The sequence below is a fragment of the Podarcis cretensis genome (genome assembly GCF_951804945.1).
Source record: "Podarcis cretensis genome assembly, chromosome: 3".
Classification (NCBI taxonomy): domain Eukaryota; kingdom Metazoa; phylum Chordata; class Lepidosauria; order Squamata; family Lacertidae; genus Podarcis; species Podarcis cretensis.
In genome coordinates this window covers 18,180,489-18,196,709 of record NC_137172.1, presented here as the reverse complement: position 1 = coordinate 18,196,709, position 16,221 = coordinate 18,180,489, and the positions used below count along the sequence as shown (strand labels likewise).

The window sequence follows — 16,221 nt, the reverse complement described above, 5'->3', positions numbered from 1 at the left end:
GGTTAGCAGAGTCTGTAACCTGAAGTGTTTGTAACCCGAGGTACCACTGTAGCACCATGACCTGGCTTTTTTAGGGCAATGGCCGATTTTGGGACACGAAGTGGCTCCGCCCTCCTGCACCATCCTAAAAGCCAAGGAACTGACGTGCCGCCCGCAAGCTCACCTGCCGCCCAGAATCCGAACCCCTGCGTAGCAACCACTGTGCCACACTTAAGACTCCCATACCGCCCTACAGACTGTCCCCCCCCCAAATCCGGTGCAGACCACCCCCGGTTCCTGGCTACCTACGCTACTGCGCAAGGTTTAATATTACATTTCTGAGCACAATTCAAAGTGTTGGTGCTGACCTTCAAAGCCCTAAACGGCCTCGGTCCAGTATACCTGAAGGAGTGTCTCCAACCCCATCATTCTGCCCGGACACTGAGGTCCAGCGCTGAGGACCTTCTGGCGGTTCCCTCGCTGCGAGAAGCCAAGTTACAGGGAACCAAGCAGAGGGCCTTCTCGGTAGTGGCGCCCGCCCTGTGGAACGCCCTCCCACCAGATGTCAAAGAGAAAAACAACTATCTGAAGGCAGCCCTGTTTAGGGAAGCTTTTAATGTTTAATAGATTATTGTATTTTAATATTTTGTTGGAAGCCGCCCCGAGTAGCTGGGGAAACCCAGCCAGATGGGCGGGGTATAAATAATAAATGATTATTATTATTTAATATTAAACACAACACAAACACACCCAGCCTGAAAAATTAATGAAGCCAAGGCACTCTCACATTTCAGCAACCTTACACACTTTTTGCAGCATGCATCAGAGTGTTAAGCATGACGCCCCCAAACCATGCACTTACCTGACTGCCCGTGGAGAGGTATCAAAGGGGATGTTCCTATTGTACTGAGCATCATACACATACGCTGCTGCCAGGAGAAGACTCTGCTGTAAAGAGGGAATACATTTTCAACACGGCTGCACTTTGACTGCTCCACACTCAGACTTAATTCACAAGATGACTTAAGATGACTTCATAGATGGACTTGCTCAAAACAAGGTTTGACAGCCTAAATCTTATGCTTTTAATTTTGCTGCCAAGGATGGGATTTTGAACCTCTGTTTATCCCACACGGGTGAACATCTGGAGGAATACACTGCAATTAATATACTCTCTCCTACCCATAACCAAAGGTTATAAGTGGCTACTAGTCATTATGGCTATGCTTGGTTTCCACTGTCGGGGGCAGCCATGCTCCTGAATGTCAGTTGCTAAAAATAGGGAGAGCTCTCTTGTGCTTGGGCCCTGCCTGGGGGGGTTACCCACTGTGGCATCTGGTTGTTCACTGTGGGAACAAGATGCTGGACTAGATGGGCCACTGGCCTGATTCAGCAAGCTCTCCTTATGCTCTTACCAGCAGAACTGATCTGGTGTTCCTGCCAGGGTGTTAGTGCTATGCTGAACTCACCATTCCCTAGTAAGCAACAGCACCCCACCTTCTGGGATGTTAGCATGGCACCTTGGCATGCCCGTCTCTGACCAGCCACTTACGTCTGTCTGTTTTCTTCAACTGGGATAATGCCTCCTGCTTGCCTGCATGGAGTATTTTCAAAGAGATGCACACACATGTTCCATGTGGAACAGAAACCTTTAGCTTTCACATGGCTGGAATGTAAGGTAAAGGTAAAGGGACCACTGATCATTAGGTCCAGTCACGGACAACTGTGGGGTTGCGGCACTCATCTCGCTTTATTGGCCGAGGGAGCCGGCGTACAACTTCCGGGTCATGTGGCCAGCATGACTAAGCCACTTCTGGCGAACTAGAGCAGCGCACGGAAACGCCGTTTACCTTCCCGCCAGAGCGGTACCTATTTATCTACTTGCACTTGGACGTGCTTTCAAACTGCTAGGTTGGCAGGAGCTGGGACCGAACCACGGGAGCTCACCCCTTCGCAGGGATTCAAACCGCCGACTTTCTGATCGGCAAGCCCTAGGCTCTGAGGTTTAACCCACAGCGCCACCCGCGTCCCTGGCTGGAGTGCAGCCAATTGTCCTTTTCTCTGTCTATATTTGGGCCTGGCCTTGCCTGCCACTGTTGTGCGGACCCCAGAAAGTTCCCTGTTAGGAAATGCAGCCCTCGAGTCCCCCCACCTCTGCCCTACAGCTCCTTTACCTCTTCTCCACCTTACTGCAGAATCATAGTCAGGGCCGGATTTAGGTTTGATGAGGCCCTAAGCTACTGAAGGTAATGGGGCCCTTTATATGTCAACAGCAAATTGCCGCTGTTTTTTGTGTTGAATATATGCTATATGGTAATTTACGGACCTAACAGGTATCTAAAGCCATTTTGTTTTTATCTTATATTTTGGAAATGTACATCCAGGTTGTTTTCCTTTAATTTTTCGGGGGGGGGGGTCCCCAAGAGAGTGGGGCCCTAAGCAATAGCTTGTTTAGCTTATACATAAATCCGGCGCTGATCATAGTTACACATGGAGGTTTCTCCATCATCACCATATGTAAAAATACAACAGCGCATAGAAAGGATTTTGCTAACATGCTCAGTACTCCCACTGCCTAAAGACTATTTGAAAGCCAGTATATGTAGGGTCTGGCTGCAGGGCCATAGGACAAGAGAAAAGAGCTCCAGCCTTTTAGTAGTCCACAATGTGTGTGCGCACACACAGCTGGGCATTGTTTGCCACGTCATTCGGATCACGGCCTGCAGACCACCAGCCACGTGCTTCCCAGGTTCAGAGGTCACAGAGTAAGACATAAAGTGGCAGAATGTAAGTCCATCTGTCAGCAAGAGCTATGCAATTCAGAACGCTGTCAAAGGTTTAGTTCAAGTGGACTGTTTGGCTATTAAAATGCAATGGGTAACTGTTTAAAGCTTTTAAGTAGTAGTCGTCTCACAAGAAACAGCTTGTTCCAAGCATAACAGATTACTTGATTACTGCTCTTCTGACTTAGATCAAAGGGGGCAGGGGAATCCAGTACACTGTACACCTTGAAAGGAATCTAGTACGTTGTACACCTTAAAAGAAGATGGGCAACTGCCAAGGAAAGGAGTCCTTTTGCTTTCCATAATACCAGACAACAATCTGCTTCCTCCACACCCCTCTCACTGGTCTCCCCGTATCCTTTGGCAATGACGCTTATAATTTGAGCACAACTTCCACTGAGAAGAGCTTTGGCTACATATCAAGCCAGGCAATGAGGTTGCTCTGGGCATGCAACATTGTAAAGGCCAAGCACTCCAAAATACTTGCTCTGAGACAAGCCACAGTTGAGTTGGATAGAGACTTCAGCATTGTTGCAACAAAAGTGACATTTCGTATGTCCCGATGTGACCCCGAATGTTGGCGGGCTGAACTAAAACAAGTCCCACAGTGTCCCTACTTAGGTTACAAAGCTGCCCATTCTTGCACAGATAATTTTTTTAAAACCCTCCTTTAAAGCCAAGCCATTAAGTGCCCCCCTTTAAAGAAAGCTCGTTTTGATCTCCAGTGTGGCAAATATCAAAGTCAGGGGTCCACTGCAACATTCATCATTGCAATGAGTGCACCCCTCTGGCAGGAATAATGAACCTCATCCTTTCTCCTAAACTTGGAGCTGGTGGTATCCTCCTCACAGGTGTGTCATGCCTCTGACGCAACGTGCAACACCCAGATGCCCCAGCCACCCTCCAAAGTTTGCAGAGGACAAGTGGGCAGGACTCTGGGACCATCCCAGCAGTTGCACTGCCCTTCTGGGGCCTCTTGTGAAAAGTTTCTTGGGGAAGAGCCATAGCTGAATAGTAGAGCATCTGTTTTGCATGCAAAACGCCCCAAGTTTGATCTCCAGCATCTTCAAGGAGGTGTGTGAGAGACCACTGCCAGGAACCATAGAGACTTGTGGCCAGTCAGTGTAGAGAGTTCTATGCTAGGTGGACCAATGGTCTGACTCCATATAAGGCTGTCCTCTATCTTCCTAAAAAAAGGGTAGAAGGTAAAGGACCCGGACGGTTAAGTCCAGTCAAAGGGGTTGCGGCGCTCATCTTGCTTTCAGGCCGACGGAGCCCGCGTCTGTCCACAGACAGCTTTGCCAGGTTGTGTGGCCAGCAGGACTAAACCACTTCTGGCGCAACAGGACACTGATGGAAACAAGAGCACACAGAAATGCCTTTTACCTTCCCGCCACAGTGGTACCTATTTATCTACTTGCACTTTGATGTGCTTTCGAACTGCTAGGTTGGCAGGAGCTGGGACAGAGCAATGGGAGCTCACCCTGTCACACCGATTCGAACTGCCGAACTTCCGATTGGCACACCCAAGAGGCTCAGTGGTTTAGACCACACCCGCCACCCGCGTCCCTGATCCTATCTTCCTAATGCTGTATTGCAGAGGTGCTATAAGCACCTCAGACATGCAACACCACTGTGGGAATCCCCCCCCTCCACACACATACCATGGAAGTAGCCCCTGAGAGGCTTCTGCTCCATGAATTTGTCTAAAGGTAAAGGTAAAGGGACCCCTGACCGTTAGGTCCAGTCGTGTCCGACTCTGGGGTTATGGCGCTCATCTCACTTTATTGGCTGAGGGAGCCGGCGTACAGCTTCCGGGTCATGTGGCCAGCATGACTAAGACGCTTCTGGCGAACCAGAGCAGTGCACGGAAACGCCATTTACCTTCCCGCCAGAGTGGTACCTATTTATCTACTTGCACTTTGATGTGCTTTCGAACTGCTAGGTTAGCAGGAGCAGGGACCGAGCAACGGGAGCTCACCCCGTTGCGGGGATTTGAACTGCCAACCTTTTGATCGGCAAGTCCTAGGCTCTGTGGTTTAACCCACAGCGCCACCCATGTCCCTTAAATTTGTCTAATCCTTCTTTGAAGCTATTCTCTCGGCTTCTTTCCAACACGCAGGGACATCATTGTGTACTTGAAGTCACACAAGCACAATGGCCCCCACAACGTTGGGCGCAACCCGGTGCATCTGCTCGAAACTAAAAAGCTGCAAGAGCTACAGTCTTTTTCCTTAGTGGAGCTGCTCCATCCCCTTGATGAAGCTGGCACGATCCTGCCTGGACTGAAGTTACAGCTTCCACCTAAGATTGTATTAAGGATTGGGTGCATCTAACAAGCACCTTTGAAACCTGGTAAGGGAAGCCCCAGGTAGGCTCTCCTTGCAAGGGTTTGCGGAAAACAACCTTGCTTTCTTCATCAGGAGGGAGAGCTCAAGTCACAGGAGAAACTGCTTTGCCAGAGTCCTCTTCTGTGTGAGAGTATTCATCCTACGGATGCCTGTTGCTGGAAACTGCAGGAAGGGAGATGCACCTGTGTTCAGTTCCTGCTTTCAGGTTTCCCATGGGCATCTGGCTGACTACAGAGACACAGGATGCTGACCTGAACCAGCAGGGATGCTCTTCTGTTCATTTTGATAACAGTAAGGATATCACCAAGAAGCCAGTCTAGTTGATCTAAATTCACAGGGTTTCCTCTTTCAAGCAGAACTTGGGCACAGCCCAAGTATGTCAAGCAAAACAGGGGGGTGGAAATCTAATGCACTGATCACCATTAAATAATGTGAGAAGAGGAACACCTATTGCTTTTATGAATCAAGTCTTTCCATCAGCTGTTGGGAATGGCTGTGACTCAGTGGCAGTTTTGCAGGTAGAAGTTCCCAATGTTCAACCCCAGACATCTCCAGCGAGGGCTGAGAATGTTCCTCCATATGAAACCCCAGATAGCAGCCCCCTATCCAGTGCAGACAATATTGAGCTGGATGAACAGATGGGCCAATGGTCTGACTCTCTATAATGAAGCTACCATGGCTGTGCGCACAAGCCCATTTACTCTGCATCCATACTCCGATTTGGGAAGCAGTGTATGCACGACATTAGTCGCAATCCAAATCCATCTGGTTGTTTCTTATGAACTTTTGCATTCCCGTCCCACTTAAAAGACCCAGTTGTGATCCAAATTGAGAAAAAGAACAACCTAACTGCGTTTCCAGCCCATAATATGTACAGTGGTACCTCAGGTTTCTTAAGGAAGTCAGCCCTGAGTGCTCACAGGAAGTACAGATCGTGAAGCTGAGGCTCCAGTACTTTGGCCGCCTCATGAGAAGAGAAGACTCCCTGGAAAAGACCCTGATGTTGGGAAAGATGGAGTGCACAAGGAGAAGGGGACGACAGAGGACGAGATGGTTGGACAGTGTTCTCGAAGCTACCAGCATGAGTTTGACCAAACTGCGGGAGGCAGTGGAAGACAGGAGTGCCGGTTGTGCTCTGGTCCATGGGGTCACGAAGAGTCGGACACAACTAAAAGACTAAACAACAACAACCTCGGGTTAAGAACTTAATTCGTTCCGGAGATCCGTACTTAACCTGAAACTGTTCTTAACCTGAAGCACCACTTTAGCTAATGCGGCCTCCTGCTGTCGCTGCGCCACCAGAGCACGATTTCTGTTCTCATCCTGAAGAAAAGTTATTAACCTGAAGCACTATTTCTGGGTTAGCAGAGTCTGTAACCTGAAGCGTATGTAACCTGAAGTGTATGTAACCTGAGGTACCACTGTACACAGCCTCTGAAACAGAACTGCCATCCTAAGTTGGACTGTGATGGGAAAAGCAGAGGCCAGATTGCCTGCAATAGCCTCATGGAGTCTGCTGGGCTGGACTCTCGATGGGTGTCGGCAAGGCGCCAGTCAGCCCAGCAAGACACACCTTTGCTTGCAGGATGCCGCAGGTACCCCTTGAATTGCTCCACCCCAGGCAGCAGCTGCTGTGTCTCTGCCTGTATAACGGATCTCGCCTTTGCCAAGGAATGCGACGAAAACGCCTCGCTCAGCTTTTTTTTTTTTTTAAAAGACTGAGAAGCGGCAGCCAGGCCAGCAGAGCAGCAGTCTCTGCCAACCTTTTAAGTTTGCACGCGTGCCTTCCTGCCCACCCAAACGCCCCTTTACGCAGGAGAAGCTTTTGTACGCCATGGAGCTGAAGGAAAGTTGCTGAAGATGCCACACAACTAGCTGTCCAGAGGCACAGCTGCAGAAATGGGCAAACTCTTACCCCAAGAAAAATAACGACTTGCTAGAGCAGCTGGTGTTTGGTGCAAGCAGGCGCGATGCAAAGAAATCTCTCGTTTCCAAAAAGTGGGGGCCCGTGGAAACATTTGCAGTAGCAAAGCAGCCCCGGGGGAAAGGGGGAGAGAGTTGCGCAGGCTTGGGCTGGGCCTGCAGGGGGACCAGCAGAGCAACGGGGAAGATGCAGCCCCTCCAAGCGGAGACCTCCCCTCTCCTCCCCTCGCCACCGTCGCGCAAGAACCAGTCTTGGGCGGGTCACCTCCTCCTGCGCCGAGTCTCCCATCGCGGCGTCGGGCGCGGCTCCGGCTAAGCTGCGCGGCGGTTGCGCGGCTGCGGAGTCTGGTTGCTCCTGCACTCCGGGCGGTTGCGGGATCCCGACTCGACTCCGGCCCGCAGACTCCATCCCCGAAGCTGCAGCGGCGCCGAGGAGGCTTTAATCCCCAGCTGCACGTGACTCCGGGCAGCGGAAACGACTCCCAGCCCCGGAGAAGGATGGATGAGCGAGCAGGCGCTGCGCCAAGCGCCTTGATTCCGCGCTCGTCGTGGAGCAACAAAACTTTGGGGTGCCTCCACCTCCCCGCCCCCGCTGCAAAGGAGGCCGGCGAGAATCTGGATCCGCCCTGTGGGTTGCCTCGGAAAGGAAGCCCGGCTGAGTTTATTGGGGTTTGTAAAGGGGCGTCCCCATCAAGAAGGCTGATCGCCGAAGAATTGATGCTTTTGAATTATGGTGCTGGAGGAGACTCTTGAGAGTCCCATGGACTGCAAGAAGATCAAACCTCTCCATTCTGAAGGAAATCAGCCCTGAGTGCTCACTGGAAGGACAGATCATGAAGCTGAGGCTCCAATACTTTGGCCACCTTATGAGAAGAGAAGACTCCCTGGAAAAGACCCTGATGTTGGGAAAGATGGAGGGCACAAGGAGAAGGGGACGACACAGGACGAGATGATATAACAGTGTTCTCGAGGCTACCAGCATGAGTTTGACCAAACTGCGGGAGGCAGTGGAAGACAGGAGTGCCTGGCGTGCTCTGGTCCATGGGGTCACGAAGAGTCAGACACGACTAAACAACAACGAAGGGGCGTCGTAGGATTTCAAAAACGCCCCTATCCCCTGCACGTTTAACTCGAGGTTGTTGAAAACGCACGGGATGGCCACCTTGCAGCAGCACCCCGCTACATCCTTGTAGGAAAGCAAGTCCCTTCTTTTTAAGGAACACACAGGAAGCTGCCTTAGTACTCAAGTCAGCCCATTGGTCTATCTAGCTGAGTGTTGTCTACACTGACTGGCAGCCGCTCCCCAGGGTTTCAGGTAGGAGCATCTCCCAACCCTACCTGGAGATGCCTGCGGGGATTGAACCGGCGACCGTCTGTTTGCAGGGCAGACGCTCTATCAGGGAGGTATGGCGTTGCTGGACTCCATCTCCCACCATTTGTGTACCTTGGACTGAGCTTAGTAGCAGATTGGCAGCCACGTGCTTTAAATGCATCAGGAGTTTCAATGCTATCATTTGCAGATTAGATGGTGTTATGTACTGAGTCAAATAGGATCCAAACTGCAGCAGTCTGATTGGTCCCAGAACAATAGGATCCAAAAGGCAGCAGTCTGATTGGTCCTAGAACAATAGGATTCAGAATGCAGCAGTCTGACTGGTCTTAGAACAATGCAGCAGTATGATTGGTTGGCAGGAACCACCCAATCATGCTCCAGATAGAAGGGAATCCACAACCTGATTGGCTTACAGTAGAATTCCGGAATTAGCCAATCATGTGCAGCCCATTGTGTAAATAATGTATATAAAGCAGATACTTTGAGGGGACTTTCATTCATTCCTCCTCACCACTATGAGCTGAATAAAGAGCATGAAATCACTTTGCGACTCTGAGTATATTTCAGATGGAGAGCATTTTTGTAAATCACCATATTAAGTATGCAGTTATCAAGGTCTGCACTTTTCTGCATTTCATTTCTCTCCGGCAACACTTTTGACAAGCCTCACTCAAGAAGAAGAAGAAGATGATATGTGGACCTACAAATCGGGATAACACTAAATGCATTAGATGAAGGCCCATTGATTTCACCGAGAACTAGATTCAAGTAAGTTAAACTAGATCCACTGATCAAGCAAGAGTGAGTGACTCTTCTTGGATGGTGTTCTGAATGCACTGGCACCCGGAATCAGGAAACTGCTTTCCACTTATAGTTTTCTATGCCACTGGGCAGCGACTATCCAGAATTTCAGGCAGGAGTCTCTCACAGCTTGGCCAGAAGATGCCAGGGACTGAATCTGGGACCTTGTGCATGCAAAGCAGATGTTCTTTGGCTATGCTGTGGCTTTTCCCCAGCGGGTTCACCATCCCTGTTGTAGACAATTCTGAGCCAGATGCACAGATGGTCCGATCTTTTTTTTTTTTTTTAATAATAATTTTTATTCGTTTTTCAAACAGATAACAAAAGTACCACAAAACAACAAGAAGAAGAAGAAGATGATATGTGGACCTACAAATCGGGATAACACTAAATGCATTAGATGAAGAGGCTGTAATCCATGGAAGTTTAATGCCACAATAAATCCATTTGTTTTCAAGATGCCACAAGACTCTGGCATCCCACAATATATGCATGTTTCCATTTTTATGTCGTGTATGATTGCAGCCACACTTCTCTGTTCCTTCCCTCCCCCATCACAGCTACAAGTGCTATAAAGCTAAAAGAAATGTTAAGGATCCAAAAAAGGAATGGGCAATTCATTTATAACACTGAATTTCCCACCAACTAACCCCAAAGGGTCTCACCTCAATTTACGAATAACATATAGATTTAAAAACAACAAAACAACTGGAAACAGAAATGACAAAACCAGGGTTGCAGCATTTAATGCGGTTGGCTTAATCCTGGGGTGGAGAATCTTTGGCCCTTAATATGTTGCAGAACTACAATTTGCATCATCCCCAGCCATTGGTCATGCTGGCTGTGACTGATGGGAGTTGTAAGGTTTTCCCTCCCATTTTTTTCAGAAAAAAAGAAATAACGAAAAAATAGTTTTTAAAGGTAAATTGTCACGATTGCCAATAAAGAGGTTTAGGATACAGCTAAGTGATTTACTAAATCAACAATAAAACATACCAGGAGGAAAAGGATCTGTGGTCTATAATTACAAAGGGTTCCATGATCTAAATCAAAACCACTGCAATTTTTTATTTTAAAAAGAAAATAAGCTTTTCCAAAACCTACAATTGTGTCCTGGACGGCTATAAAAAGATGCCAAATCAATTCCTTGTTTTTTTCTGGCCTTGATTTGAATCTGCAAACAAATCCAAGATCCAGACAAGGGGAGGGATGAATTGCTTGTCCAGTTATCAATGAGATGTCAGAAAATACTTTTGTCCTCAACCAGTTTACCTTGGGCAGTTCCATCACTTATGCTGGTAGGTCCCAGCATCCTGGCAGCCCCTCCAGCCTAAGTGTGAAGCACCCCCATGTACAAAAGGAACGAATCACTGTGTTAAGTACCAACTATGTGCTATTTTCAGGGAGAGTTCCCTCTTCGAGTCAAAACAGATGTATATGGGACCTTGGACCAGTTGTGTTCCCACCAGGTCTTATGATTTTGATTTGCAGTAAAAGTAGCATTTGACAAAATGTCATAAAGCAGTGAAACAAACCTGTTGATGGGACCTGAGGAACCCATAATACAGTGGTACCTTGGGTTACATACACTTCAGGTTACATACACTTCAGGTTACAGACTCTGCTAACCCAGAAATAGTACCTCGGGTTAAGAACTTTGCTTCAGGATGAGAACAGAAATCGCATGACGGCGGCACGGCAACAGCAGGAGGCCCCATTAGCTAAAGTGGGGCTTCAGGTTAAGAACAGTTTCAGGTTAAGAACAGACCTCCGGAACAAATTAAGTACTTAACCCGAGGTACCACTGTAATTTCAGAGTTGTACTTCAGCAACATCTGGAGGACGACCCCTGAGTTAATTTGATTATGGCCATAATCCTCACCCCACTTACCTTAGAGTAAGTCACATTAAACTCAGTGGGACTTAAATATTAGTAGATACAGTTAGGATTACACTGCAGAGACATTTTTGGTCAAGTAAAATGGTGTCCCAGTATATTAGACAGATTTGGATTTTTTTTTTTTAAAAAAAATACTTTTAATACTCATAAAACATGTAGATGACAATCATCATCCTAAAAGATGTGTTCCCCTTCTGCCTTTCATGTGGATGTTTGTACAAATTACTTCAGAACAGAGCAGGCATAGGCAAACTTGCCCCCCCAGATGGTTTGGGACTACAGCTCCCATGATCCCTAGCTAGCAGGACCAGTGGTCAGGGATGATGGAAATTGTAGTCCCAAAACATCTGGAGGGCCGAGTTTGCCTTTGCCTGGAACAGAGCCTATGCAGGCACAGGTGTGTGCCTACAGATGTTTCATGTTATCTAGAATCCTGATGGAGTTCTCAAATGCATGAGAGCCAATTATTAAGACACCAGGCCCATTGGCAGAGCAACTCTGTTACAACTGCAACTGTAACATGAACCCGGTCACGTGGGAATCCCTTGCAGATGACCGTAGTGCCTTGAGACAGTTAAGTCATGTATCCATTGCAGTGATCGGAGGAGGACTGACCTCTGGGATGAACACAAAGAGAAGAAACACCTTGATGCACCTGCCCCAGCTGCAACAAAACATGTCTCTCCCATATCTGTCTCTACAGCCACAGCAGGAGCTGTAAATCTCCAGTGGTTTGATTTCACCCCCAAAGGAGCAGTCCTCTATTGTCTCCTGAGATAGGCGGCTGCCAGGGGCGCCGACTTATAAAAAATATTGGGGGGGCGGGGGCCCATACCGACTTATAAAAAATATTGGGGGGGCCCAAGACCTCCAAACCGCTGCTGCTGGGGGAACGAAAGGGGCGAGCCCCAGGCTGCCCTGACCTTAAGTGAACCTGTGAGGGCCCGCCCTTTGCGGCAGCTGATTGGCTGCCGCCGTGGGCGGTGAATATTAATGAGCTAGGGGGAATCCCCGCTTCTCGCGGGGCTGACGCCAGCCCCGCGAGATTGTTGATGGGTCGAGAGCCCGCAACCCCACCCCCTCTCTAGATCGGGAGTGGCTTTGTTTTTCTTAAATTATTGGGGGGGCAGAGCCCCCCCAAACGAATTTTTGAGGGGGCTCGGGCCCCCTCAGGCCCCATGGAGTCAGTGCCTATGGCGGCTGCCAACCAACTAACTGAAGTGAAGTGCCAATGGAATCTGTGGAAGAAGACCTTTACTTAAGGCCCATTGATTTCACCGAGAACTAGATTCAAGTAAGTTAAACTAGATCCACTGATCAAGCAAGAGTGAGTGACTCTTCTTGGATGGTGTTCTGAATGCACTGGCACCCGGAATCAGGAAACTGCTTTCCACTTATAGTTTTCTATGCCACTGGGCAGCGACTATCCAGAATTTCAGGCAGGAGTCTCTCACAGCTTGGCCAGAAGATGCCAGGGACTGAATCTGGGACCTTGTGCATGCAAAGCAGATGTTCTTTGGCTATGCTGTGGCTTTTCCCCAGCGGGTTCACCATCCCTGTTGTAGACAATTCTGAGCCAGATGCACAGATGGTCCGATCTTTTTTTTTTTTTTTAATAATAATTTTTATTCGTTTTTCAAACAGATAACAAAAGTACCACAAAACAACAAGAAGAAGAAGAAGATGATATGTGGACCTACAAATCGGGATAACACTAAATGCATTAGATGAAGAGGCTGTAATCCATGGAAGTTTAATGCCACAATAAATCCATTTGTTTTCAAGATGCCACAAGACTCTGGCATCCCACAATATATGCATGTTTCCATTTTTATGTCGTGTATGATTGCAGCCACACTTCTCTGTTCCTTCCCTCCCCCATCACAGCTACAAGTGCTATAAAGCTAAAAGAAATGTTAAGGATCCAAAAAAGGAATGGGCAATTCATTTATAACACTGAATTTCCCACCAACTAACCCCAAAGGGTCTCACCTCAATTTACGAATAACATATAGATTTAAAAACAACAAAACAACTGGAAACAGAAATGACAAAACCAGGGTTGCAGCATTTAATGCGGTTGGCTTAATCCTGGGGTGGAGAATCTTTGGCCCTTAATATGTTGCAGAACTACAATTTGCATCATCCCCAGCCATTGGTCATGCTGGCTGTGACTGATGGGAGTTGTAAGGTTTTCCCTCCCATTTTTTTCAGAAAAAAAGAAATAACGAAAAAATAGTTTTTAAAGGTAAATTGTCACGATTGCCAATAAAGAGGTTTAGGATACAGCTAAGTGATTTACTAAATCAACAATAAAACATACCAGGAGGAAAAGGATCTGTGGTCTATAATTACAAAGGGTTCCATGATCTAAATCAAAACCACTGCAATTTTTTATTTTAAAAAGAAAATAAGCTTTTCCAAAACCTACAATTGTGTCCTGGACGGCTATAAAAAGATGCCAAATCAATTCCTTGTTTTTTTCTGGCCTTGATTTGAATCTGCAAACAAATCCAAGATCCAGACAAGGGGAGGGATGAATTGCTTGTCCAGTTATCAATGAGATGTCAGAAAATACTTTTGTCCTCAACCAGTTTACCTTGGGCAGTTCCATCACTTATGCTGGTAGGTCCCAGCATCCTGGCAGCCCCTCCAGCCTAAGTGTGAAGCACCCCCATGTACAAAAGGAACGAATCACTGTGTTAAGTACCAACTATGTGCTATTTTCAGGGAGAGTTCCCTCTTCGAGTCAAAACAGATGTATATGGGACCTTGGACCAGTTGTGTTCCCACCAGGTCTTATGATTTTGATTTGCAGTAAAAGTAGCATTTGACAAAATGTCATAAAGCAGTGAAACAAACCTGTTGATGGGACCTGAGGAACCCATAATACAGTGGTACCTTGGGTTACATACACTTCAGGTTACATACGCTTCAGGTTACAGACTCTGCTAACCCAGAAATAGTACCTCGGGTTAAGAACTTTGCTTCATGATGAGAACAGAAATCGCATGACGGCGGCACGGCAACAGCAGGAGGCCCCATTAGCTAAAGTGGGGCTTCAGGTTAAGAACAGTTTCAGGTTAAGAACAGACCTCCGGAACAAATTAAGTACTTAACCCGAGGTACCACTGTAATTTCAGAGTTGTACTTCAGCAACATCTGGAGGACGACCCCTGAGTTAATTTGATTATGGCCATAATCCTCACCCCACTTACCTTAGAGTAAGTCACATTAAACTCAGTGGGACTTAAATATTAGTAGATACAGTTAGGATTACACTGCAGAGACATTTTTGGTCAAGTAAAATGGTGTCCCAGTATATTAGACAGATTTGGATTTTTTTTTTTAAAAAAAATACTTTTAATACTCATAAAACATGTAGATGACAATCATCATCCTAAAAGATGTGTTCCCCTTCTGCCTTTCATGTGGATGTTTGTACAAATTACTTCAGAACAGAGCAGGCATAGGCAAACTTGCCCCCCCAGATGGTTTGGGACTACAGCTCCCATGATCCCTAGCTAGCAGGACCAGTGGTCAGGGATGATGGAAATTGTAGTCCCAAAACATCTGGAGGGCCGAGTTTGCCTTTGCCTGGAACAGAGCCTATGCAGGCACAGGTGTGTGCCTACAGATGTTTCATGTTATCTAGAATCCTGATGGAGTTCTCAAATGCATGAGAGCCAATTATTAAGACACCAGGCCCATTGGCAGAGCAACTCTGTTACAACTGCAACTGTAACATGAACCCGGTCACGTGGGAATCCCTTGCAGATGACCGTAGTGCCTTGAGACAGTTAAGTCATGTATCCATTGCAGTGATCGGAGGAGGACTGACCTCTGGGATGAACACAAAGAGAAGAAACACCTTGATGCACCTGCCCCAGCTGCAACAAAACATGTCTCTCCCATATCTGTCTCTACAGCCACAGCAGGAGCTGTAAATCTCCAGTGGTTTGATTTCACCCCCAAAGGAGCAGTCCTCTATTGTCTCCTGAGATAGGCGGCTGCCAGGGGCGCCGACTTATAAAAAATATTGGGGGGGCGGGGGCCCATACCGACTTATAAAAAATATTGGGGGGGCCCAAGACCTCCAAACCGCTGCTGCTGGGGGAACGAAAGGGGCGAGCCCCAGGCTGCCCTGACCTTAAGTGAACCTGTGAGGGCCCGCCCTTTGCGGCAGCTGATTGGCTGCCGCCGTGGGCGGTGAATATTAATGAGCTAGGGGGAATCCCCGCTTCTCGCGGGGCTGACGCCAGCCCCGCGAGATTGTTGATGGGTCGAGAGCCCGCAACCCCACCCCCTCTCTAGATCGGGAGTGGCTTTGTTTTTCTTAAATTATTGGGGGGGCAGAGCCCCCCCAAACGAATTTTTGAGGGGGCTCGGGCCCCCTCAGGCCCCATGGAGTCAGTGCCTATGGCGGCTGCCAACCAACTAACTGAAGTGAAGTGCCAATGGAATCTGTGGAAGAAGACCTTTACTTAAGGCCCATTGATTTCACCGAGAACTAGATTCAAGTAAGTTAAACTAGATCCACTGATCAAGCAAGAGTGAGTGACTCTTCTTGGATGGTGTTCTGAATGCACTGGCACCCGGAATCAGGAAACTGCTTTCCACTTATAGTTTTCTATGCCACTGGGCAGCGACTATCCAGAATTTCAGGCAGGAGTCTCTCACAGCTTGGCCAGAAGATGCCAGGGACTGAATCTGGGACCTTGTGCATGCAAAGCAGATGTTCTTTGGCTATGCTGTGGCTTTTCCCCAGCGGGTTCACCATCCCTGTTGTAGACAATTCTGAGCCAGATGCACAGATGGTCCGATCTTTTTTTTTTTTTTAATAATAATTTTTATTCGTTTTTCAAACAGATAACAAAAGTACCACAAAACAACATAATTTCCAATTGATCGTTTCATACCCTTCTTTCTTTTGACTTCCCCATACCTCCCCATCCCTGCATTCTTGTTTAGTGATTCTTTAGCAACCCTTAGGTCCATTATCTTAATTCCCTTTCATAAAAGTTCCTTTAGTTTTTTTTGATTACTGCTGCAATTTCTTTACCTCTTACCCCCTGACATCTTAACATTCGTCAATTTTACAATTGTTCTTGAGATATATTTTAAATTTCTTCCAGTCCTCTTCCACTGTCT

At 47.5% G+C, this 16,221-nt stretch overlaps 1 protein-coding gene across 2 annotated transcripts in view; it reads right to left on the bottom strand.

Moving 5' to 3' along the window:
• The window catches only part of LOC307211710 (two pore channel protein 2-like), a 32,003-nt gene extending 24,128 nt beyond the window's left edge, over positions 1-7,875 (bottom strand). The window contains exons 1-2 of one of the 2 annotated variants that reach the window (XM_079968605.1): positions 7,302-7,875; positions 842-924 (exon numbers count right to left, since the gene is read on the bottom strand). In XM_079968605.1, coding sequence (XP_079824731.1) covers positions 842-924; positions 7,302-7,445 — 227 coding nt within the window. In that variant the 5' untranslated portion in view covers positions 7,446-7,875. Of the gene's footprint in view, positions 1-841; positions 928-7,301 lie in introns of both variants that reach the window. The other variant, XM_079968604.1, reaches the window with a different exon arrangement.
• Positions 7,876-16,221: the final 8,346 nt, after the last annotated feature.